Source organism: Oncorhynchus nerka, linkage group LG7 (assembly GCF_034236695.1).
Source record: "Oncorhynchus nerka isolate Pitt River linkage group LG7, Oner_Uvic_2.0, whole genome shotgun sequence".
Taxonomy (NCBI): domain Eukaryota; kingdom Metazoa; phylum Chordata; class Actinopteri; order Salmoniformes; family Salmonidae; genus Oncorhynchus; species Oncorhynchus nerka.
In genome coordinates this window covers 50,941,649-50,968,142 of record NC_088402.1, presented here as the reverse complement: position 1 = coordinate 50,968,142, position 26,494 = coordinate 50,941,649, and the positions used below count along the sequence as shown (strand labels likewise).

The 26,494-nt window shown below is 43.2% G+C and overlaps 1 protein-coding gene across 1 annotated transcript in view; it reads right to left on the bottom strand.

Moving 5' to 3' along the window:
• Positions 1 to 4,738: 4,738 nt before the first annotated feature.
• nup210 (nucleoporin 210) overlaps positions 4,739 to 26,494 on the bottom strand; it is a 59,762-nt gene continuing 38,006 nt past the window's right edge. The window contains exons 30-39 of the mRNA XM_029663937.2: positions 25,013 to 25,187; positions 24,502 to 24,677; positions 12,372 to 12,592; positions 11,709 to 11,845; positions 10,117 to 10,378; positions 9,063 to 9,313; positions 8,672 to 8,876; positions 8,129 to 8,248; positions 7,843 to 7,917; positions 4,739 to 7,524 (exon numbers count right to left, since the gene is read on the bottom strand). Of these exons, the coding sequence (XP_029519797.2) occupies positions 7,418 to 7,524; positions 7,843 to 7,917; positions 8,129 to 8,248; positions 8,672 to 8,876; positions 9,063 to 9,313; positions 10,117 to 10,378; positions 11,709 to 11,845; positions 12,372 to 12,592; positions 24,502 to 24,677; positions 25,013 to 25,187 (1,729 nt within the window). The 3' untranslated portion in view covers positions 4,739 to 7,417. The remainder of the gene's footprint in view (positions 7,525 to 7,842; positions 7,918 to 8,128; positions 8,249 to 8,671; positions 8,877 to 9,062; positions 9,314 to 10,116; positions 10,379 to 11,708; positions 11,846 to 12,371; positions 12,593 to 24,501; positions 24,678 to 25,012; positions 25,188 to 26,494) is intronic.

Sequence of the window (26,494 nt, the reverse complement as noted above, 5' to 3'; positions counted from 1 at the left end):
TGTCCATGGGTGTCGTGACTGGCCTCAAAAGAGGTTATGAGACAGGTGATCATTCTCCGACTTAAATAGATGTGTGTGTGTGTGTGTGACTGTGTGTTTGCACAGGTGTGTTGATCTATTCAGATTCATTGACCAACAGGGTATCACATATATTTACACTGAAATGAGGATTGGCCAGTGTTGGCAGTAAACATTAGAAACCTGTTTGGAATCATACTGTGTGTATACCATTACTACTACATCGTGAGAGGAAAACTTGTTTTTGAGGTAACATTTCTCAAAACAGCAACAACAAATCCATCAGATGAAAGCAACCCCTAGACAGACAGCTCTGCTCTTTCACCATGACACCGCCCTGCCGCCTGCCTTAAGAAGCCATCTCCATGAGATCTCATAATATCACTTTCATCCTTGAGAGGTTTGGAAGTACATTATGCATTAAATGAGACTGAGTAATGGTACCAGAGTAGGGCATTATTCACTCTACTGGCTGTGATCATCTTCTCCCTGTTAGTGGCTTTGTTATCAAAGCCAATGGGGAGGTGATAAAGAGAGAGATGCACACAGCTCCTGCTAGTCTACAGAAACACACAACCATGTTCCGACACATTTCCCTTCCCAATCGCTCTTTTCAGTCTTTTTTTTTCACACTCTTTTTTCCCTTTGATCAATATTTCAACGAACAAGCGAGGTGCTGTAATCTTGGATGCTGTTACACTGCATTTGGACGAACATTATGTTCATAAACCTGAGGGGATTGCTTCACTTCCACTGTAAGTCCGGAAGGAGGCAGGAAGGATTGTACACTAACTACAGTACTTGAAGTTAGTTATTCACTTGTAAAAGTAGACAGTAGGGCTATGCAGCAGAAAGCCAAGAGTGAGTGGCAGGCCAGTGCAGATGTAGTGTATAAGGGTTTTTGCTGCAGTTCCCTAATCCCCATGGCAGTGAGCCAGGGAGCGGACCTGGCCTGCTGATGCCGGAGTTAACCCAAGCTCGGACACATGGTATCCAGATGGGCATGCAGTGCAGCATTCACCAGTAGCTGGTATCAGGTGATGGTATCGGAGCTATGTGCCCTTGCAGATGCTACCAGAAGTGTGTTACCAGATGCCTTAACCCAGTGGCTTCCATTTCAGGTCCAGCATTTGTCCCCAGTGTCAAATTACATACCACCCAGTCTGACATGCAGCATTCAACCTTCACCAACGTCAAGTATCCCCTTCAGTTGTGTACATAGCTGCCTGCTGCTTCCCAGTCTATCCCGCTGCTTCAAGTTGCCGGTAATCAACCTCTCACCTCTCCGGCACCAGGAGTAATAAATAACTAAGTAGCCTTGGCTTGAGCGAGCTGGAACAGCTCATCTCCTGTTTCTGTAGCGTGAGGCAACTTCATATACCAGTACACCCTTTGGACAGGACGCTAGTTTTGATAGTCTAACCAGGAGTGAAAAAATGTGCATCACCTTCCAGGGTACAACACATTAGTTGTGGATGAGGGAAGTCACCACCCACAAGATGTAAAGCACTCTGAAAGACATTATCATTGTTATGGTCCTCTCTGCACTCTTCTTCCTTCCTCTGAATGACCAGTCAGTTCTGTGCTTGGTGCCAGTGAACGTGTGCCCGCCCTGTAGATTTTCAGTGTGAAACCACTCATATATTCCGCTGAGGCAAAGCCATTTCGAGGCTCTCTCTGAGTTCAGCTTCACAATGCATTGGCCCGCTCTGTGATGGAAAAGGAGGCCCTATCATTAAGCAAGCAGTGTGGAAAGAGTTTTGACAGAGAATGCCAAGAACTCCACCAGCCTAGTACCCTGTGCTCAGCTCTACAAAGCCCAATTCTTCATGAAGATATATGAATCCATGCAGCACTTGTGTGATGGATGTGACTGGGCAGTGGGCACACCATTGAAGAAAATATTGCATGCACAGAACTCTGGTGGGCTACATTTCAGAAAAGTCCTATGTAATGAAAGGCATTATGTATGTCAGGTATTTCATCACAAATCAATATAAATCAAAGCTGTCGGAATTTAAGAGGAACAGGAGATTGAGATTGCACATAACTTTCAACCTATTCATCTTGGAGCCCATTCATCCTGCATGGCTTCACAAAAACAACAAAATCTCAGGTGTAATATACCGTACCGTAGCTATTGTATTCCATAAACTAACTCAGCTCTGTGGATGATGTCACATCTTAACGGCTTCCATTTGGCTCATAATCTTTCTCATCGTCTATAACCACTGTTGCTTCCAGACGGTGGTCGATAGGAAATCTTTGCTCTGGTCCGGATCGTTCAGGGAGAGGGGATAGCCACCCTTGATATTCCTCTCAGGTCTCCTTCACAACCCAGTGTCTCATTGATTTCCTCCCCTGTCAGTACATTAACCCATCTGGAACACATGTGGTGACCAAGACAGCTTTTAGGTAGACAGGTTGGCAGGTAGGTTTTTTCACAACTCTCACACACTAATTGGGGACAATAAATTGACTGTCTACTTTAGTTTAGCGTGCATGATTGACCTCAGTCCTGCTTGTGTGATGTCAGTTTCGACAGTGCATGTGCTATTCTGCAAACAATGACAAGTCTGTCATTTAAAAAAACAGTCTTGATTACAATCACCTCACTTTAATTAACCCTTGTACAAAATCAAGTTTGCTGACGACATGGCGGAGGTAGGCCTGATCACCGACGGCGATGAAACAGGGGGGAGGTCAGAGACTTGGCAGTGTGGTGCCAGAACAACAACCTCTCCCTCAACATCATCAAGACCAAGGAGCTGATCAATGACTACATGACAAAGTGGGGAGTGTACGCCCCCATCCACAGCAACTGGGCTGTAGTGGAGCGGGTCGAGAGCTTCAAATTCCTTGGCGTCCACACACATGACAGTGCCTCTTCCCCCTCAGGAAGATTTGTCATGGGTCCACGGATGCTCAAAAAGTTCTACAGCTACACCATCGAGAACATCTTGACTGGCTGCATCACTGCTTGGTATGGCAAATGCACCATCCTTGACCGCAAAGCGCTACAGAGGGTGGTGCGGATGGCCCAGTACATCTCTGGGGCTTAGCTCCCTGCTATCTAGGACCTCTACGTCAGCCGGTGACAAAGGAAGGCCCGAAATATTGCCAAAGACTTCAGCGATCCAAGCCATAGACTGTTCACTCTGCTACCGTCAGGCAAACGGTACCGGAGCATCGGCTCACAGCTTCTATCCCCAATCCGTAAGACTGCTAAATGGTTAATTAAATGGTTACACAGACTGTCTGCATGGACTCTATGCTGTTGTTTTGTCTGTTTTTTATTTGGATCCCCGTTAGCTTTTGCCGAAGCAGCAGCTAACGTCATGTTCCTGGGTTCCACAAAAAGTAACAAAACACTGATGGACAAGGACAGTCACACAAATTTTTATATACAACGATATACAAACAATACAACTAAAAACAATTGTGCGTGTTCACACACACACACACACTACGCTGACACTCACACAAAACCCACACTTTCACACTCATCATATGCTGCTGCTACTCTGTTATTTATTCTTACTCTAATTATCTATCCTTATGCCTAGTTGCTTTACCCTGCCTTCATGTACATATCTACCTCTGCACATTGATCTGGTACTGCTTAGCCCTGTATGTAGCTTAATTGTTGTGGATTTTATTCCTTGTTAGTATTATTTTATCCTCTATTTACCGTATAAGAAGGTCTTGCTCTAACATGCGCCCATGAACCACACAGTGTTTTGCCATGGCCTGAGCTAAGCAACTGGCTCTCTTTTCAAACAGCCACACAACATTCAAGCAAGGGCAGAGGCTCTTTCTTTATAGCATCCGTTTACAAGCGAGTGAAATATTTTGCCAAATACCAAGGACCGGTAATGCACATCCCAATCATTGGAGCAGGTATATGCAAGTGTGTTTACATATTGATTCTTCCTCCAGTCCCACTCCCATTTTAATTGGTATACCTGCACCTTAATTAATCTGCGTACTGTACAGACTGTGACATTCAAGCGCTCAACGTAAATGTAACGCTATCAACTAAAATAACACATTAGCATCTCACAGATTTAAGAACTCATTCATGGGCGCCACAGCTGGCCAATTTGGCTCACCTCATCCTGCTTCCCATCATGCACTTCTCCACACCCACTTAAGGCTGCCGAGCAGTTATTGGCATCTGCTGTGCCAGAGCAGGCATACAGATGAGCTGTGTGCAACCGACTGAGTCCCACTAGGCCAGGCCACTGACGCAAGCAGGGGGACGAGGTGTTTGATCAGCGATTTCAGACCTTTAACACATCTCCAGAGACCCTGGGATGATGACACTCCCTTCATCCCCTCTGTCTGTGGCAGGGCAGAGGGAGAGAGCGTGGTGTGTGACACCATCACTGGGCTTAGGGACAGATGGGAAATCGGTTCGCTGCTCCTACAGCTCAAACACGGGAGGGAAATGAAGGGGGACAAACTTGTGTATCACATGGAAGGGATATGCGATTAATTTTTCCCCAGCACTCTACCACAGAGGCTTAGGAAATGGTGTGCTGCAATTGTTGGATGCCTTAAATATACAGTAGTCTCTGTTCCAATCAATGTGATTGTTCTAGCTAAGGACACGCCCCTTTCACTGCAATGTGAATGTGTGTTCCGTTCTCCCTGCAGGGTGTAATAAGTTCCAATCAAGAAACAAGAAGCCATAACCACAGGTTATTCATAGAGGCAATGACATTTGAAAAGTAAAATGTTTATTATTCAGCAATGATCTCACAAACACTCAAGCCGGACGGTAATTCTAGTATTTCCACTTTGCTGCATAGCACTGCTGAGAGATGAGTAAGGCAAGACGCTTAAAACACAAGGAAAGCAGGGGAATAGACTGTCTGCACATTAAAACTGAAAGCATTCAACATAAATCACCTTGAAAGCGTCACAGCTTTCTTTCTCCAAATACCAAAATAGTGATTATTCTTCCAAAAATTGCAGTGCAGTCTTAATAGGCCTCAATAATAACTTTTCAGAGCTTGCTTCAAGGCCTTCGGCGCATACATACAGTACATGAACATATGCCTCGTAATACATTAGTAATTTACAACATTGCTAGTTCACTTCGGTTTCTAAGATACTGAAGGGATTGTACACTGAACAAATATATAAACGCAACATGTAAAGTGGTTGGTCCCATGTTTCATGAGCTGAAATAAAAGATCCCAGAAATGTTCCATATGTACAAAAAGCTTTCCTCTCTCAAAATGTACACGTTTGTTTTACATCCCTGTAAGTGAGCATTTCTCCTTTGCCAAGATAATCCATCCACCTGACAGGTGTGGCATATCAAGACGCTGATTAAACAGCATGATCGTTACACAGGTGCACCGTGTGCTTGGGACAATAAAAGGCCACTTCAAAATGTGCAGTTGTCACGCAACACAATGCCACAGATATCTCAAGTTGAGGGAGCATGCAATTGGCATGCGGACTGCAGGAATGTCCACCAGAGCTGTTGCCAGAGAATTGAATGTTCATTTCTCTACCATAAACTGCTTCCAACATCGTTTTAGAGAATTTGGTACGTCCAACCGGCCTCACAACCACAGACCACGTGTATGGCTTCTTGTGGGCGAGCTGTTTGCTGATGTGAACGTTGTGGACAGAGTGCCCATGGTGGCGGTGAGGTTATGGTATGGGCAGGCATAAGCTGCATTTTATCGATGGCAATTTGAGCGCACAGAAATACCGGGACGAGATCCTGAGGCCCATTGTGAGGCCCATTTTTTGTAATGCATCTTTGACTGACAGATGCATGTCTGTATTCCCAGTCATGTGAAATCCATAGATTAGGGCCTAATGAATGTATTTATTTTGACTGATCTCCTGACGTGAACTGTAACTCAGTAGAATCTTTGAAATTGTTGCATGTTGTGTTTATATTTTTGTTCGGTATATAATGAAAAACTGAAAGATGGTTCACATTTCCAAACTATTTCACATTGGTGATTGACAGAAGAGCTGCCTGTCTTTAGGCTCAATAAGCACTGTACTGACCAAAGCATTTAAAAATGGTTAAATACAACCAAGTTTCAAAACAAGAATGTCAAAGTGAACACACTGACTGACCATATCCTGCTTTTGAACATAGGTGATGTGTCCTTAATATGCACACTAACAAAATGGACGGATTCAGTGGTTATACTTCACAAAATCAATATGCTACATTTCCCCAAAATAACATTTAAACATAACCTGAAATCAGCATCTTCATGTTATCATTTGCTGCAGACAACTAGGCTACCCAGGAGAGTAGTTTGTCAAATTCCTGAGTTTCAAAGCAACAATTCTTGATCAACAACACATATCTTCAAGCTTAGAAGTACATTTTTGAAAAGCAAAACTATTAAATGTGAAAAGCAAAATTGGAGTATAAATTAGTTCATTTTAAGAGGCTGCAACGGTTAAGTACTGGTATGAAATCAAACATAACACGGTATAACTACAAATACTGAAAACAGAGTACAAAAACAAAAAAGCAAACTAGTTTAATGTACCATGCTTCACACACAAAAACACACACCATGATTCACACATGGTCTGACTGGTCATGAGTCCGGAGATGGCTGATCAGGCCAATCCGTGACCAACAAATCTTGTTGCAGGGATGGTTTGTGCTGTGCTTCACATACACACACAGGGAGATTTTCAATTGGTATTGCTTGACTCCTAGCATCCTTTCCTCCATCCTCTCCTCTTTTTGAAAATGGTTAAAGGTACTCCAGGAAACATGCAAACAAACGTGCTTGTATGAAATGAGACTTCTCCACTTCCGCATCAAAAGGCAAATTACATGTGCAGAGGAGGAATACCAAAATATGTGTTATGTGGTAAAAATCAATGTTGCTGGTTGTGCCAGACATGTTATAGATAACAGATAAGTAGCGTATCAAGGAGACAAGCAAACTTCTCAGTTCACGAATTTACACTCTCCTACATATGGCGACCACTTATCGGTTTCCGAGTCATGTTGGAGAGGAGTCGTCGAGGAGAGGACGACTTTTACCCAATTGAGAACACGCGCACACACAAAGATAGCCCTGTTGACTTCATATTGCTTAAAGTCGGTTTTCAGTCCTAATTGAAGTGCACATTTTGGGGCAAATCATAACTTCCATGTAAGTCAAACATTCACTTAGTCTCACATTGACATCAATGCATGACTAAATGAAAATGCAACTTTGTAAGAGTTTGCCCCTTTTTAAAACAAACTTCACATACTTTTGAATACTGTACATATGACCGAATTAAGCAGTAAGATTCTCTGCCATTCTCCTCTGAGTGACAACTGCCCAATCCCATGTAGAGTCCAGGCCTGGGGTGTTGTCAGAAGCTGGGGTAGGTACTGTAGGGATCCCTACCGGGAGTTGTAGTCTGGGGAGAAGAGTCGTAGTTTGTGGCTGCTCCTTGTGTCCGGGGAGGTCATGTTGTTGGTGAAGGAGTTTGAGACGGGTGAGGCAAAACCTGAATCAAAAGGTGGGAGTGAGGCACAGCAGGCTAAACAAATGGAACAGCACTGAAATTCAAGCACCCTCAATGGTGCAGAGTATATGAGCAATAAACAGCTCTAATCAATATCTCCAAACAGCTATTCAACAAAATGTCTACTAAGCAAATGAGAAAAACATTTTTCCAAACACAGCTGAAATAAAATAGCAATTTACTGCAGTTACCTCCTTCAATTCAAGTGTGGTGCAGAGGTATAAAGACTATTAGAAAGGGGCAAACTGAATTCAACACTATTTAAAAGTGGAAATAATGTAAACAATGACAGGTCTCTACCTGAAGGGGACGGTGTCCTCTGAATGAAGGCTGGGTGAGGTGCTAAGTCCCTCTGAGAGAACAGTGCATGGCACACTGGGTAGGAAGAGAACATTAATGTTACCTGTTGGAATGGTCAAATGTCTTCATGGTCCCTGAAGCTTAGCAGTATCATCCAAACATTCACTATCCAACCCACATGTTCTTTAAATTATATTGAGTCACCTACACAGACCTGCAAACAAGGTGAAGTGATGACAGGTTTCCAGCAAAAACACAAATCTTAGTTGGGGATGTGGCTACTCACCGATGATGATGATGGCGGTGCCAGCCAGTAGCGCGAAGATGGTGAAGAACATCATCTGGTAAGAGTCTATGAAGGCCTGCAGGAAATGGGTTCCCTCCATGGCAACCACGGAAGCAGCAGCTGGAGAGGACAAAAGCGACGGTTGAGACTAGGACATGACACTGCTCAGTGCTTCTTTCTAACAATGATGAGCGCGTTACCTTGTACAAATGTTTAAAAATTAACATTAAAATCACATTTGAATGTTTTGATACTGCAACAACAATAGGGTGGTGCTAGTTGACACTTCAGTGAAATCCTAACATGCTCCATTTCTCAAGCCCATGAGCAACTAATGGCTTTATGGATGAAGGGTCAGATAAAACGACTGACCTGAATATTTTCAAGGAAAGTGTCCCAACACTGCTATAATTATCTCAAATACTATTAAACGGGTGTTGAAAGTATCCCCCTTTTACAGTACATCTTGTATCCTGCACCATCACAGAGTTATCACATCTACCATATCGTCAACCCTGTTCCACTCAGAGATGGCTGGCTGACCTTGCATTGTGGTGCTGGGATCAGTCACGTGGATGAGGGTGACTGGGATGACGAGGAGCTGGCCAGTGGATGAGCTGGTTATGGACACGGAGGCTGAGGCTGCAGTCTGGGGGTCCACCACACTGACCGTGTACTTAGAGTAACTGGGGAAGCCGTGGAACACTTCTCTCTCCTGGACCGAGATGGACGGAGAGCTGGACGACACCTAACGGACAGGAGTGATGGTGGGTGAAACACTGGGGTTTATGGAGAAGAGACATCCAGTGCCAAATGCTATACCTCCCTCATTGTCCTCATCATTCATTTCCCTTTTTAACGGATTCTGGAAGGTATGAGACCCACGTCAAAAGGCACTTTCAAATAAAGTTGATTGATTGACAGACAGATATACCTCCAGGCTGCCGAGTGCTGCGGTAGGGCCGTAGACAGTGAGCTCTGCGTCGGGCTGCAGGTTGCTGAGCAGCAGCTCTGTCTGGTCAGAATACAGGCCTGTCTCCACGGGCAGCCTGACACTGACCTGCTCCCCAGAGAAGGCACTGCCTTCCACCCCAGCCCTCACCAACAGGCTGGTCATGGACAGGCTCAGCACCCGTGTCTGCTGGTCACTCAGAGACTGCAGGGTCAGAGAGCAGGAGTAGAAGCCTGGGAGGGAAAGCGGGAGAGAGGGCGGAGGTAGAGAGGTAACATTAGGTGTTTGTGTTTCTAAAAAGAAAGGTGACATCAAAATTGGTCGTATTTCAAGTTGTTCACGTTTATGGATGCTTCTTAGAATCTACTTCTTAAAGACTATGCTTGTCTTCCACAAGCACATGGTCCCAGATGCTTAAAGCATGATTTCCCCATTAAAAGCCTCTTCATTAGAACATTATTTTAAAAGGCACAAACGCAATAGCCATGAGAATTCCATTTAAAACATGATTAGAACCCACTGAATTCTAATCCCTTATGTAGCAATAGTGGAGGGAGAATCTTTCCCCACCTGTGCTGGTGTTTAGTCGGTTTACCTTCCCCTCCAACCCTACTCCAGAGTCATCTCACATTCATACAGGCCCATTAGTCATCGCCCCCCCCACTCCACCATAAGCCTGCACTGGGCTGGGGCAGGAGAGGAGCCCCAAACTCCCCAAAACAATTAGACCCATTCTGCTGAATATATCACCCCAACACAGTTTATGGCCTTCAGTAAATTATTCCCTTGTAAACAGAACTTCCTTGCCCTCTTTGCCAGAGCAGCCCCTGGTGCACTGCACCGCACACACACCAGCTGACCCACTGTGGGTTTAATAAATCCTTCCTGCTGCAAGCATTTCTAATGGGTGATTAATGATGTGAAGGTCAAATCCATTATGCACAAGTAAACTGAAGGTTGGAGAAAAGACCATTCAGTAAACATACTGCCCAACATTCACCACCTCATCTTCCCTGAGCCCGAGAACAGGTCTTACCGGTGCTGGGGTCGAAGCTGATGTGTGTGAGGTAGACGTCATGGGCGGAGAACTCGACGGCGTCGCTGGTGAAGCTCAGATGGCAGCTGACGGAGGTCTCTGGGTGCAGCAGCGCGATGGAAGCGGTCTGGGCAGAGGAGCAGGAGCCTATGAGGTTGGTTCCCGTCTCTCTGGTGGTGAGCAGTATCCTGGTGTCCCTGTCTCCCCTCACCGCTGCAGGGTGAGCCATCACCGCTGTCCTGGTGGCCCCCTCCACCACCACCTGGCACAAACCAACACAGTGAGCCATAACACTGGTATTACTTGGGGGTGAATCTCAAGTCTGTAAAGAAGTCTCCGCTCATTGTCTACTTTCCTTCCTCTGCACTGATATAAAAGTTACGAGGACTGGTAAAAACAATTCCAGCTAGCCTCCACATTGCATTCACCTGTCCTGTGATTTAAATCCTATGTATGTGCAAATTGAAGTGAACAGCTGGGCCTATTCACTTCCGTGTTCAGTACAGCAACACGGTACCGGTTAACATCTCCATTCAGAGCCTTCTCCTTTAAGATTTGTTGTTCCTGTCGGAGTGTTAGCTACTGATCCAGATAGCATCTATCTAATCCACTCCACACTGATCCTCCTCAGTCACTCACTCCCAGCTAATTGGGAAAGATTCATATGTAAACACAGGAACACATAGAAGCCTGTATCAGCCGGAAAGAGGGAGCTGCCTGGAAGAGACAGACATAAGAGGCGGTGAGAGATGTTCTTTGAGAGAGAGAGAGAGAGAGAGAGAGAGAGAGAGGAGAGAGAGAGCGCTCCATCTCAAAGAGGAAGGCTGGGCTAATTAATCTTCTCCATGCTGCCTGCGTGTCTCTTTGTGGAGACATCAGACCCACAGCAGGGGGTGGGAGGGGAGGGCCGTCACACACATTACACTGAGACAGCCATGATCATCTAGTACTGATCATGATGATGGTCTTATAAGCATCTTTATAGTGTCAGATGTTTACTGTGTAGAACTCTACCTTAAGACTTCAGGTCTGTTCTAGGGTTCACATTGGTAGTTACAGTCTTGTCCCATTGCTGTGAACTCCCGTACGGACTCGGGAGAGGCGAAGGTCGAGAGCAGTGAGTCCTCCGAAACACGATCCTGCCAAGCCGCACTGCATCTTGACACACTGCTCACTTAACCCGGAAGTCAGACGCACCAATATGTCGGTGGAAACACCAAACCCTCACCGAACCCGGACGACGCTGGGCCAAATTGTGCGCCTCCTCATGGATCTCCCGGTCAAGGCCAGCTGCGACACAGCTCGGGATCTAAACCGGATCTCTAGTGACGCCTCTAGCACTGCCTTAGACTGCTGCACCCCCTCAGACGTCAATTCAACGTCTATTCCACGTTGGTTCCACGTCATTTCAGTGAAATTACGGGGAAACAACAGTGTGTGCCCAGTGGGTAGTGTTGTACACCTCTCTAGAAACCGGAGTAGTGTATACGGTTTGGATAATCATGATTAAACCATTTGTTGTTGCAGAACATACTTTCATCCCATCTCTAACACACAAATGTTCTCTAGTAGCAAGGTTGTCGTTACAGTACCTCTCTGTAAGTCTTCAGCAGCCCAGGGATCTCATAGTAGACAGTGGTGGTGCCCGCATCTCTTGCCACGGCCACGCCCATTTTAGAGTCTATCTGCAGCACGCCAGTGGATGAGGAACTCCAGGTACCCGGGACACCTGTAGGGAAAAGAGTAGAGCTGAAAAACTCCCCTTGGTTCAACACTCATCTTGAATATTCACATCATTTACTGTAAGACTGTCTTTTCCTTCACACTCCTTCCCGCAGGGCTGACAATGGTAATGTTTAAATCATCTGCAGAAAAATGACTCCATTCCGAAGTAGAATATCACACAGTGGAGGCTGGTGGGAGGAGCCATAGGAGGATGGGCTCATTGTAATGGCTAGAATGGAAATGTGGTTTCCATGTGTTTGATACCATTCCATCAATTCCATTCCAATGAGCCCATCCTCGTATAGCTCCTCCCACCAGCCTCCATTGATATCACATATTAAAGACGCAACATCCCAGAGAACCATGTGAAACTGCATCAATCCAACGAAACATCCATTTTGCTCCAAAAAATTGGTCTGAACATCTTTGCAGATAAGCCTCGTCTCAATTTCATGCACCTCGGTAGTACTACCGGTGGCATCGTACCTGTTATTTTACAACACCACATGAACCCCTCTTTGACCTCTCACCTTGGGGGCTGAGGAGTTGGGCGCTGAGGCAGACCACATCTCCCACCACCAGCCTTGTGGCGTCCTCGGGGTGGATGGCGTGCTGAACGGGCAGCGCCAGGTAGTCAGCCATGCCTGCCTGCTCCTCGTCCCACACGGCCAGCAGGGTGAGGCCCACGTTGACCGTCCGCACCGTCAGGGTGTTGTTACCCGGGCCCCGGCCCATCTGCACCAGGTCATCCCTACAGACAGACAGGAAAGGAAATGGTCAACATGTAGTAGGTTGGTATGAGTAACCAATGGCTTTCCTTGCATAATCAGTAATCAACAACCTCTGCCTGGGCACAAGACTAAGTGACTCTCCTGTGGCCCAATCACATTCAGAACCCCTTAGCACCCCACCATGAGCCCCTTCCTTACTCTTATTTGGACAGGTCTCTCCTAAAGTAGTCTGGCAGCACCTTGATAATAAAGTAATGGAATCAATTTATTGTGCAGGCCAATGAGGGAATCCCTAGCCAGGCTGAGCAGTGCAGTCTCCCTTCTTTACACACTCCCATTAATTTAGCTCACTCAGGTGGAAACTACTCACTCTGAATGGGGAGGAACGAAAAGCAGTCTAAATTAATGTTGGGTACCTTGGGAGAGACATGCTGGCTTAATACCCTGCCATGGTGCACTCATTAACTGTAGTTGTACTGCTGTAGCATCCGGATAAACAGACTTGGGCTGTGCAACTTTCACACATACGCACACTTTATGTGGCACTCTAACAGCAAAACACAGCAGAAAACCAGGGCTTTCACTTCTACATATCTCAATGTCAAGTACCTATCTTGTACGTGCCAATATAAAGTGCCTTCGGAAAGTACTCAGATCCTTACGCAGATCCCCCCCCCCCCCTCAATCTACACACAGTACCCCATAATGTCAAAGCAAAAACAGGTTCTGAAATGTTTGCTAATTTGTTAACAATAAAATGAATATTCAGACTCTTTACTCCGAACTTTGTTGAAGCATCTTTGGCAGCGCTTACAGCGTAGAGTTGCCTTGGGTATGATGCTACAAGCACACCTGTATTTGGAGAGTTTCTCCCATTCTTCTCTGCAGATACTCTCAAGCTCTGTCAGGTTGGATAGGGAGCGTTGTTGCACAGATATTTTCAGGTCTCTCCAGAGATGTTTGATCGGGTTCAAGTCCGGGCTCTGGCTGGGCCACTCCAGGACATTCAGAGACTTGTCCCGAAGCCACTCCTGCGTTGTCTTGGCTGTGTGCTTAGGGTTTTTGTCCTGTTAACCTTCACTTCAGTCTGAGGTCATGAGCGCTCTGGAGCAGGATTTCATCAAGGATCTCTCTGTACTTTGCTCCGTTCATCTTTCCATTGATCCTGACTAGTCTTCCAGTCCCTGCCGCTGAAAAACATCCCCAAAGCATGATGCTGCCACCACCATCCTTCATCCTAGGGATGCTGCCAGGTTTCCTCCAGACATGATGGTTGGCATTCAGGCCAGAGTTCAATCTTGGTTTCATCAGACCAGAGAATCTTGATTCTCATGGTCTGAGTCTTTATGTGCCTTTTGGCAAATTCAAAGCGGGCTGTCATGTGCCTTTTACTGAGGACTGGCTTTCGTCTGGCCACTCTATCAGAAAGGCCTGATTGGTGGAGCACTGCAGAGATTGGTTGTGCTTCTGGAAGGTTCTCCCATCTCCACAAAGGAACTATAGAGCTCTGACCATTGGGTTCATGGTCCAAGGCCCTACTCCACCGATTGCTCAGTTTGGCTAAGAATGATGGAGGCCACCGTGTTCATGGGGACCTTCAATGATGCATACATGTTTTGGTACCCTTCCCCAAATCTGTGCCTCGACACAATCCTGTTTCTGAGCTCTACGGACAATCCTTTGACCTCATGGCTTGGTTTTTGCTCTGACATGCACTGTCAACTGTGGGACCTTACATAGACAGGTGTGTGACTTTCTAAATCATGTCCAATCAATTGAATTTACCACAGGTGGACTCCAATCAAGTTTTAGAAACATCAAGAATGATCAATGGAAACAGGATGCACATGAGCTCAATTTCGAGCCTCATAGCAAAGGGTCTGAATATAAATACATTTGCAAAATGTCTAAAAACCTGTTTTTGTTTTGTCATTAGGGGTTATTGTGTGTAGTTTGCTGAGGATTTTTCTTTTCTTAATTTAATCCATTTTAGAATAAGGCTGTAACGTAACAAAATGTGGAAACAGTCAAGGGGTCTGAATACTTTCCTAAGTCACTGTATATTTAAAGAAATACACCACATAATAATGCATTCAGGGGCGGCAGGTAGCCTAGTGGTTAGAGCGTTGGGCCAGTAACCGAAAGGTTGTTAGACTGAATCCCCGAGTTGACAAGGTAAAAATCTGTCGTCCTGCCCTTGAACAAGGCAGTTGACCCACTGTTCCTAGGCCGTCATTGCAAATAAGAATTTGTTCTTAACCGACTTGCCTAGTTAAATAAAATAAAATAAAAAATAAACATTTAAATGTAATTCAGAAAATGAATACCAGGGATGCTGTCGCCATGTTATATACAATGTTTACTTTGTTGCGAAGGCTACAAGACCTGATTGAATAAATGTATTCTGAGAGATTTAAGTGCCATATTCAATGTTCTATTCCACTGGTAAAGGCAGAACCGTTTGGAGTGCTGTCATCTCTTGTCTAACTCTCTTTAAGCAATTTTTTCCTAAGAAATTGGAGTGTAGGACATTAGTGCTCTTCCAGGCTTCCTCAAACTAAAAGAGCACTCAGAGAGAAGACATGGCACAATATTTCCTGCAGCCTTGGTCCACACAGCTAACAGCCACAGACATCTCTTAAACCCTACCACCCCATCTCAATCGTCTACCTGGCTGCTTTTACCTTCCCTATGAATATTTTCTTCCCCAATGTGTACATCTTCATACCAGTGGAGGCTGCTGGGGGGAGTAAAACGGCTTAAAAACTTTTGCTAGGATTGAGTAATGTTTCATATGTTTGATACCATTCTATTAACTCCATTACACTAAATTCCAGCCATTATTAAGAGCCGTCCTCCCCTCGGCAGCCAACACTGCTTCATACAGTATCTCATGTACAAGTTGCCCTTCATTTGACTTTCAAGTCTGCACCGAAATAGTATAATTGTGGGGTTCTTTGTAACTTGAAAATGAAAACCTTTAAGGACCTTCACAGAAAGCAACCATCACTAGATGGTAACTTTACAAGTAAAGTTGTGCGGCTTGGTGGTAGTGACATTAAAAAATAAATTAAAAAATAAGTATCTTGATTATATTATTAAAATATTGAAATCATTTTAAATTTACATTGATAGTCAGTAGATTTGGTCAGTAATTGTGGTCAGCAGTAGTGGTCAGTAGTTATGTGGTTGAGTAGTTGTGTGGATATGGGCAGTAGTTAGATGTGTGGTCTGAAGTTGTGGAATGTAATTTTGTGGTTGTGGTCACTAGATGTGGAAAGCAGTTGTGTGGTTGTATCCTCACTTTTGAGAAAATGGCCTTTGAAGATTGTGGTACTTACTGGAGAGCTCTTCTTTGTCTATACCCATTCAGCATCGTTCACACCCACCCATCTCTTTAAGGGTTGAGCCGAGCGTTCTGTCCTAACAGCAGTCAAGCACCCAAGCTAACTGGCTAACGTTGGCTAGCTACTTCCAGACACAAATGAGAGAACAGCTCACTAACCATTGTACTCGCCCGAGCAGAGCTGGCTAGGCTGTTTTTATTTGATCCAGAGCATTGGTGACTGCAGCTGTGCTGCTGGCAAAAATGTACGCTTTTTTCCCAATGTTTACTCAAACCGGCCATATTCAACGGGTGTTGAGCGTTCGTAAATTCATCAGTTATTCTGCACTCTGGCACACAAACAAAAGTGCTCTGAAATCAGAATAGATCGACATAGCTGGTAAATTCTCCCTGGCTATCAACAGTTGTCGCAGAGACATTCTATTGAAATGGTTACTTGCATAGTGGATTTTTTTAAAGACATAGCTAGCTAGGTAAACAATTAACCATAATCTCAATTCATGACATTACTTACCCTGCATGAATCTGCGGTTCAATGTTCACTATAACTAGCGAAGCAAATGGCTCTGAGATACGAACAATATTACTACACAGATCATACACATAACGTTAGCTAGCGAGCCAGCCAGATAACGTTAGCTAAATAGCTAAGAGTAAAATTTAACTCCTAATTTTGACAGTCGTTTTCATTTGAAACATGTAATATCTGAAAATGGAGCTAGCTTCTCCCGGTCACGGATGCCATGGTTGGCCTCACTTGGTTTGAAGATGTAATCCGGAGACAGGTATTTTCTCAATCTCCTTAGGTATCACACTAATTCCACTGATTTCAAAACACGGTCCACCAGAAAAAGTGCAACACTTATGCAGGTATACAATACAATATATATATATTTTTAAAAGCAGAGTTAGACAGAATTACCTACACATACTGACCAGCTCAAATAGACAGAAGCGTGCTGTAAGGCAGATCAATCCGAACTAATCTCTCGGCATGCCCAACCCACTCATTATCTCAACCAACTAGCGGGGAAGGTTGCTGACTTTCTGTTGCTAAACCAACTAGGCTCGTAATTTAAGAATTGTATTCATATTTATAGATGGCATAAAAGTTTGTTATTAAGGCACGTTATAAAGGCATTTCTGACCAAAAACTAATTCTCCTGAGAAGTAGTGACGCGCAACATACACCTAGTTTTCAAGAAACGAGTCACAATTGTGGTCACTCTTTAATCTCCTTGTAATTTTGGCCCTCTGTGTCAGTGAGTATCCTAGCAAAGGTTCCGTTTTGGAATCTCAAGGACAGAGCTGTGGCTAGAATATAGCAGGCGATGGGTTACTCAAAACGGCCCTAGTTACAGATTACTAAGAGTTCATACATTTTAATATTTTTCTCTAACTTGTCAAAATGGCAGTTTAGGGGCGCTAGTGAGAAAGCCATGGAGTATGTCACGTTTTCCGAGCTCCTGCTGAAATTGCATTTGTTTAAATACTTTCTTTGCGCTTTGACTCAAAAATAACTAGGAAACACAGCCTTTAAATTACGTGCTTTACCTTATTCAAATTATATTTGAGATTTAATGCGTAAATGGCATTTAACCTGCAAAAGTTTAAGTTCAGTGGAGTCACTGACAAGAGAAAGTTATTTTGTCAGTGAGTTCTTCAACAAGTGGGAGCTGAGCTGCTCCACCTCTCGGTACGGCAAAAAAAATTAACCCTGAGGATTTGAAGGCCAAGATTCTTGCTCTGTAGCTGAGGACCGAGCACTCACGTCGGGGATCTCAAGCAAGAAAGCCTGGTGGAAAACCTTGCATCGTTGTGGCTAAACTACACTATTATCAGGATTGTATTGATGTTCTTCGGCGTGCCAGAGAATTTGGCCCACTTCGATGCAATGGAGCACCCATCTTCAGCTTCCCAGACTATGCCCCCAGCGCTGCTCATGACCATGCCGCTTTCAATGATGTCAGGAATCTACTCCGCGGACGTTCTGACTTTTGGTATAGTTTGGCTTTTCCTGGCCGGCTCCATATAACGGCACCGAGAAAGCATTCCAAGACCCCATAAGGCGTAAAGGCGAACATTCTACCGAGGTCGGACGAAGCAAATGGCTGAATGTTCACCTATTTAGCGATTAGGGTAATGGACGAATGTGTCTACCACTGTAGACTCGGTCTCTCTTCTGTAGATACTGTATAGTGTTGCCAGTGGTATCAGTTGATATTGCTTATTGTTAGGTAACATTTGTGCCTTAGTTCTGGTGAGTCAATTCTCCTTCTGTTAACATTTTATTTTATTACCATGAAGCTGCTCATTTATATTCCTTGATGGTACACCCGTATCCAGGGTAGATAAAGCACAGGACCATCATACATTCAAATTTTCATGATAAAACTAAAAGAGCAGCAAAAACATACCGTTCGCAATGTAAAGTGTAGAGGCAGATTCAGCAGGCCGTTTCATTACTGTAGTAGGAATACTGTATACTACACAGGTTATATCGGCTAACATGTATTCACCAAATTGGGATAACAGTTCATTCTTCACAAAATGTATTTTCTCGATTACCAAAAATGGACACACACAACCTAATACTAGGTGGTGATATGAATTGTCTACTGTCACCCAATCTGGATCGTAGCTCTCCTGAGGTATCATCAAAGACAATATCAACAATTCAGCTATTTCTTAAGACATATGGCATATCCAATGCGTGGTGTTTCCGCAATCCCACAGCTAGGGAGTATTCTTTCTCGCCAGTTCATAAGGCCTTCTCATGTATAGACACATTTTTCCTAGACAATAGATTTTTGCCATTTTTCACGGATTGTGATTACCAAACTAGTCATTTCGGGTCATTCTCCTCTTACTATGATACTACTTATATACGAAAACACAGAGTAATTATCGTCCTTGGCGGCTAAACTCACTACTGCTATCAGAAGAAACCTTTGTCGCTTTTATATCTCAAATTTCCATCTCCAGCTCAATCAAACCCCTGGAATGTCTCCTACAACAGTATGGTAATCAATGATGACTCATCTAAGGGGCCAAATTATTTTGTACGGTGCATAGATTAAGGAAGTGTAATATTCAACGGCTAGGGGAACTTATAAATACAATCTTGGATTTGGCATATTCACACTCCAGCCGTAAATGTACTAAAACAACGTTTGTCTGATGTGTCAGAGTTCGATCTTCTTTCAACTCGACAAACTTAAAATGGAATTAGTACATTTTGACATAAAATGATGAACATGGAGAGAAATCGGGGAAAATGCTAGCACACCAGCTGTGTCAGAGAACCACAAATAAAACCATACCTGAGATAACTGACAAGCTGGGTTACAAATGTATTGATAATTTAGAGGTCAATTCAAGCTTTCATAACTTTTACTCACAATAATACATTTCCGAATCCGCTGGTAATGCTACCTTACTCGACACCTTCTTTGAGAACGTATATATCCCTACAGATGAACCTGAGACTGTGTTGGCAATTAAATATTTGCAGTGTGTGAAATCCCCCGGACCGACGAATTTCCGCGCAAATTCTTTAATAACATTTCAAGATTCAATCGGAGTTGCCAAACGTCAGCCTCGAAACCTTAATGACTTGGAGAAGATATGCAAAGAGGAGTGGGACAAAATCCCTCCTGAGATGTGTGCAAACCTGGTGGCCAACTACAAGAAACGTCTGACCTCTGATTGCCAACAAGGGTTTTGCCACCAAGTACTAAGTCATGTTTTGCAGAGGGGTCAAATACGTATTTCCCTCATTAAAATGCAAATCAATTTTTTACATTTTTGACATGCGTTTTTCTGGATTTTTTGTTGTTGTTATTCTGTCTCTCACTGTTCAAATAAACCTACCATTAAAATTATAGACAGATCATTTCTTTGTCAGTGGGCAAACGTACAAAATCAGCAGGGATCAAATACTTTTCCCCCTCACTGTACTTTTGATTTTGACCCCCCCCTTTGTTCAGGGACACATTATTCCATTTCTGTTAGTCACATGTCTGTGGAACTTGTTCAGTTTATGTCTGCTGTTGAATCGTGTTATGTTCATACAAATATTTACACATGTTAAGTTTGCTGAAAATAAAACGCAGTTGCCAGTGAGAGGACGTTTTTTGTTGTTGCTGGGTTTAAGATGATTGCCTGCCGTTTTGAGTCCTCATCTCTACAGATCAAACTGGTTTCATAAAAAATGGTCACTCTTTTTTCAACATCAGACGTCTTTATAATATACTACAATCCCTATTCATCTGACACGCCAGAGATATTGTTATCACTTGACGCCGATAAAACATTTGATCGGGTGGGTTGGGATTGTTTATTTTATTCTCTCAAACAATTTGGATTCGGTGCCAATTTTATGTCCTGGATCAAAGTCCTTTCCTCCTCCCCTATGGCTGCAGTGCGCACAAATATTAACCTTTCATCCTATTTTTAACGTGGGACAAGATAGCGTTGTCCTCTATCCCCTCAGCTGTTTGTCATCGTAGCCTTTAGCCATAGCAATATGTAATAGCACCACTATCAAAAGGTATTCAAAGAGGGTGCTTAGAGCATAAAGTCTGACTATGCGTGTGACATGCTATTATATTTGCCTGAACCGTTAACTGGTCTTCCAGAGATCCAGGTTCTACTAAAGACATTTGGTAAAATAGTATAAAGTTAATCTACAAAAAAGTGGCTTGATGCCTATTAACCCTTCTGTCATGCAAACTTATTTTAGTCACGTGCCCTTCAGAGTGACTACACATAAATATTTGGGGTCTCACACAATTTCAAAGATCTCTATAAAGCCAATTTCCCTCCCTTGATCCCCAAAACAGGATCTTGAACGCTGGGATTTACTTTATTTTTCTTTAGGCGGAAGAATTAACACAGTTCAAATGAACTTAATTCAATGTATTCTTATCTGACAATCTTTTTTTATCTCCTTAGATAAACTGATATCTGCAACAAGAAAAACCCTCGGATACGTTGCAGAGATCTTGGTCTAGCACTTCTGAACTTTCAATATTATTAATGGGCAGCTAATATAAGAATAATTCTGTATTGGATGACAGAAATCCCTGCTGTTACAGGCCCGAAATGGTTGACCTTGGAGATCTCATCCTGTGGCCCTAACTCCTTAGCAGCCTTATTACTCTGCTCAAAACATGCATTAGCGGAGCCTGTTTCCAAATACACGAAAAACCCTATTGTGAAACATTCGCTGAAAATCTGGAAACAGTTCAGGCGATCGTTTGATCAGTACATTTTCAACTTCTGCCCCATTATTAAAGAACAATACCTTCTCTCCATCATTATTAGACCGGGCGTTTCATATCTGGTCTGGAAAAGGGATCTCCTCACTGAACCACTTGTACATTGATATGGATTTTGCATCTTTTGATCAGCTAGTACAAAAGGTCAATATTCCTTGATCTCATTTCTTTAGATCCCTGCAATTGCTTAGTTTTGCATTTTCATCCTAGTCACTTCCCATCACGCCCACCTATCTCCCTTCTAGATTATATTTTTTAAAGTGAACCCTTATATCAAAGTGGGCATGAGTTTGATCTGTACGTTAAACCTCTTGAAACTAGGGGGCACTATGTTCATTTTTGGAAAAATAACGTTCCCAAAGTAAACAGGCTATTTTTGGACATGCCCAAAAATGACATATTTCTGGATATCTGGATATCTGCTATCTGTATAATCAGAAAAGTGATGTGGTAATGCAGTTACTAAAACAGCTGTACCATAAGTTCCATAGTGAATATTTTGATTCCGTGAACATATACAGTGGGGAAAAAAGTATTTAGTCAGCCACCAATTGTGCAAGTTCTCCCACTTAAAAAGAGGCCTGTAATTTTCATCATAGGTACACTTCAACTATGACAGCCAAAATGAGAAAGAAAATCCAGAAAAATCACCTTGTAGGATTTTTAATGAATTTATTTACAAATTATGGTGAAAAATATGTATTGGGTCAATAACAAACAAGCAAGATTTCTGGCTCTCAAAGACCTGTAACTTCTTCTTTAAGAGGCTCCTCTGTCCTCCACTCGTTAGCTGTATTAATGGCACCTGTTTGAACTTGTTATCAGTATAAAAGACACCTGTCCACAACCTCAAACAGCCACACTCCAAACTCCACTATGGCCAAGACCAAAGAGCTGTCAAAGGACACCAGAAACAAAAATTGTAGACCTGCACCAGGCTGGGAAGACTGAATCTGCAATAGGTAAGCAGCTTGGTTTGAAGAAATCAACTGTGGGAGCAATTATTAGGAAATGGAAAACATACAAGACCACTGATAATCTCCCTCGATCTGGGGCTCCACGCAAGATCTCACCCAGTGGGGTCAAAATGATCACAAGAACGGTGAGCAAAAATCCCAGAACAACATGGGGGGGACCTAGTGAATGACCTGCAGAGAGGTGGGACCAAAGTAACAACGCCTACCATCAGTAACACACTACGCCGCCAGGGACTCAAATCCTGCAGTGCCAGACGTGTCCCCCTGCTTAAGCCAGTACATGTCCAGGCCTGTCTGAAGTTTGCTAGAGAGCATTTGGATGATCCAGAAGAAGATTGGGAGAATGTCATATGGTCAGATGAAACCAAAATATAACTTTTTGGTAAAAACTCAACTCGTCGTGTTTGGAGGACAAAGAATGCTGAGTTGCATCCAAATAACACCATATTTTGAGTGAAAACCTCCTTCCATCATCAAGGGCATTGAAGATGAAACGTGGCTGGGTCTTTCAGCATGACAATGATCCCAAACACACCGCCCAGGCAACGAAGGAGTGGCTTCGTAAGAAGCATTTCAAGGTCCTGGAGTGGCCTAGCCAGTCTCCAGATCTCAACCCCATAGAAAATCTTTGGAGGGAGTTGAAAGTCCGTGTTGCCCAGCAACAGCCCCAAAACATCACTGCTCTAGAGGAGATTTGCATGGAGGAATGGGCCAAAATACCAGCAAGACTTACAGAAAACGTTTGACCTCTGTCATTGCCAACAAAGGGCATATAACAAAGTATTGATAAACTTTTGTTATTGACCAAATACTTATTTTCCACCAAAATTTGCAAATAAATTCATTAAAAATCCTACAATGTGATTTTCTGGATTTTTTTTCTAATTTTGTCTGTCATAGTTGAAGTGTACCTTTGATGAAAATTACAGGCCTCTCTCATATTTTTAAGTGGGAGAACTTGCACAATTGGTGGCTGACTAAATACTTTTTTGCCCCACTGTATGAATAGCAGTGAAGTAGACAAATATTCCTTACGCTCTAACTTTGTCTAACTTGTCGGGGTGGTGGTCAAAACGGTCAAAATGTTGTTGATGTGGTCACAGTACTTAATTGCTGTCACTTTATCAAAATATATTTTGGTTCAAACGCCAGCAGAAAAGTAGACGAATATGTAAATGCTTTAACTTTTTGTCTCAGTTGTTGTGTGGTCAATATTTGTGTTGTGGTCAGTAATTGTGGTCACTCATAATTTTGGCCCTAAGTGCCAGTGAGTATCCTAGCAACAGTTCCGTTTTGGAATCTCAATAATGACACAGAGCTGTTAGAAAAGAGCAGCAGCAGGTTACTAAAACTGCTCTATCTAGAGATTGTTACACACGATTCCAAATCCACTTCCCAATTTGAAAAGCAGAGAAGTAGGGGAATATTTCTATTTTTGTCTAATTTGTTGGGTTGGTGGTGAAAACGGTAGTTGTTTGGAAAATAATGAATCTGCTTGCTTCTGACATGATTTACAGCAGCTAGAAAGAGACTAGAGCCATTTACTAAAATGGCTCGTTACAGATTGGTACCCATAATACAATTGCGGATTTGACCAGCAGAGAAGTAGGGGAAATGTCATACTTTAGAAAAAATGTCTAACTCGTTGCGTTAGTGGTCAAAACGGAGGACGTTTGGGAAAAGTTGGAAGAACATATGCACCTAAAACAGCTGTTCTACGTAAGTTCCGTAGTGAATATTTTGATTCTGCGAACAGATATGAATAGCAGAGTAGACAAATATCCCATCGACTCGGACTTTGTCGAACTTGTTGGGGTAGTGGTCAAAACGACAGTTGTTTACAAAAAGTTACAGAAAATGTGGTTGATGCAATTACTAAAACTGTTGTAATTTTTTTGTCCGAATATTATTTTTTGCCCGAACGCCAAATTTGAGTAGCACAGAAGTAGACGAAGATGGGAACACTTGAACTTAGTCTAAGTTGTTGCAAAGTGGAATAATTAGCTGATTTGTGTCAAAAGTCACAGGATTGTACTTAGAGAATGGCAGTTGGAAGTGATGATGTCAAAATGGGGATCATTATAATCTTGATGAAAAGCGGATATAGGCCCCCACAAAAAAATGGACTTATCAGTTTAATAACGTAAAAGTATAACATATCAAAAAGTGGTATACAAACAACTCGAGTGAGACCATTCTGGACTTTTTGAACTTTGAGCAGAGTTTCTAGAACGAAGAAGAACAAGAAGATCGACTGACTAAGATAGGGCTCTTGCTGCGCAAACCCCACAATTAAACAGAAAAAAAAACATTTGTGAACTTACCTGTTGGTGGTGAATGTGAGCAGAGAGTTGTGGCTGTGAAGGACCTCTCCAGTGTTAGCATGGAGGTGAACAGTGAAAGTAAGCACCATGCCCAGAGGAATAGCAGACAGGCTGTCCCTGGAAGGGTTGTGGATAACTGGACTGGTGCTGAAACGCAGGTACGACACAGGGGCCACCTGGGAAACCACAGAGAGGGATAGACTACAATGTAAGGGAATCTACTTAGACCGAAGTCAACTGCAAGCAATCCATCTCTCACTAACAGTCTTAAAACATGTTGCCATTTGTCATGACTTTATAATGGCATGAATTAAGATGCTAGACATAAGTACGGGTAATGAAGTTTTGGTTATTGGCAACATTTGCATGAGATGCGGTAAACTTGTATAGAATTTATTAATTTAACAAAATGACTTCATATTCTCATTCATTGTACTGTGTTAACATTTTATTTATTCCCATTGGGACAATAAAGATTAATAGAATTTAATTAAGGAGCAGAGGGTTTCACCTTCACTGCGAGGACCAGGGTTTGATTGACACCGAATGTTTCCTGTGAGGTCACCAGCAGGGAGGAGGAGCCAGTGAGCGAGCCGGAGGACAAGAGGCCCTTCTCATCCACCTGGACAATGGTAGCCTGGTCAGGACAGTCCAGCACTCGGTAGGACAGAGAAACCACACCGTCCCTGTTCACACACACACCACCAGAGTTAGTAGCTTCCCATTTTCTGGAGACGACTCAAGCGGTTGTTTTAATATCAAGAGCAGGGCACTATAGAGAGGATATGGTGTAATTTGAAATGGAACTGAAGAGGTAATGTGCAATGCTGAGTGCTCAAAGTAAAATGTTGAGTTTTCAAAGTGTCTCAGGTGTGAAGCTAGGTAGGTACAGTTGAAGTCGGAAGTTTACATACACTTAGGGTGGAGTCATTAAAACTCATTTTTACAACCACTCCACAAATTTCTTGTTAACAAACTATAGTTTTGGCAAGTCTTAGGACATCTAGTAATTTTTCCAACAATTGCTTACAGACAGATTATTTCACTGAATCACACCTCCAGTGGGTCAGAAGTTCACATACACCAAGTTGACTGTGCCTTTTAAACAGCTTGGAAAATTAAAAAAAAAAGATGTCAATTAGCCTATCAGAAGCTTCTAAATGACATAATTTGAGTCAATTGGAGGTGTACCTGTGGATGGATTTCAAGGCCTACCTTCAAACTCAGTGGCTCTTTGCTTGACATCATGAGAAAATCTAAAGAAATCAGCCAAGACACCAGAAAAAAAATTGTAGACCTGGTCTGGTCTGGTTCATCCTTGGGAGCAATTTCCAAATGCCTGAAGGTACCACATTCATCTGTACAAACAATAGTAAGCAAGTATAAACACCATGGGACCACGCAGGCATCATACTGCTCAGGAAGGAGACGTGTTCCGTCTCCTAGAAATTAACGTATTTTGGTGCGAAAAGTGCAAATCAATCCCAGAACAGCAGCAAAGGACCTTGTGAAGATGCTGGAGGAAACGGGTACAAAAGTATCTACATCCACAGTAAAATTAGTATAGACCTATATTGACATAACCTGAAAGGCCACTCGGCAAAGAAGAAGCCACTGCTCCAAAACCACCATAAAAAATCCAGACTACGGTTTGCAACTGCACATGGGGACAAAGATCATACTATGTGGAGAAATGTCCTCTGGTCTGATGAAACAAAAATATAACTGTTTGGCCATAATGACCATCGTTATGTTTGGAGGAAAAAGGGGGATGCTTGTTAGCTGAAGAACACCATCCAAATCGTGAAGCACGGGGGTTGCAGCATCATGTTGTGGAGGTGCTTTGCTGCAGGAGGAACAGGTACACTTCACAAAATAGATGGCATCATGAGGAATGCAAATTGTGTGGATATATTGAAGCAACATCTCAAGACATCAGTCAGGAAGTTAAATCTTAGTCGCAAATAGGTCTTCCAAATGGACAATGACCCCA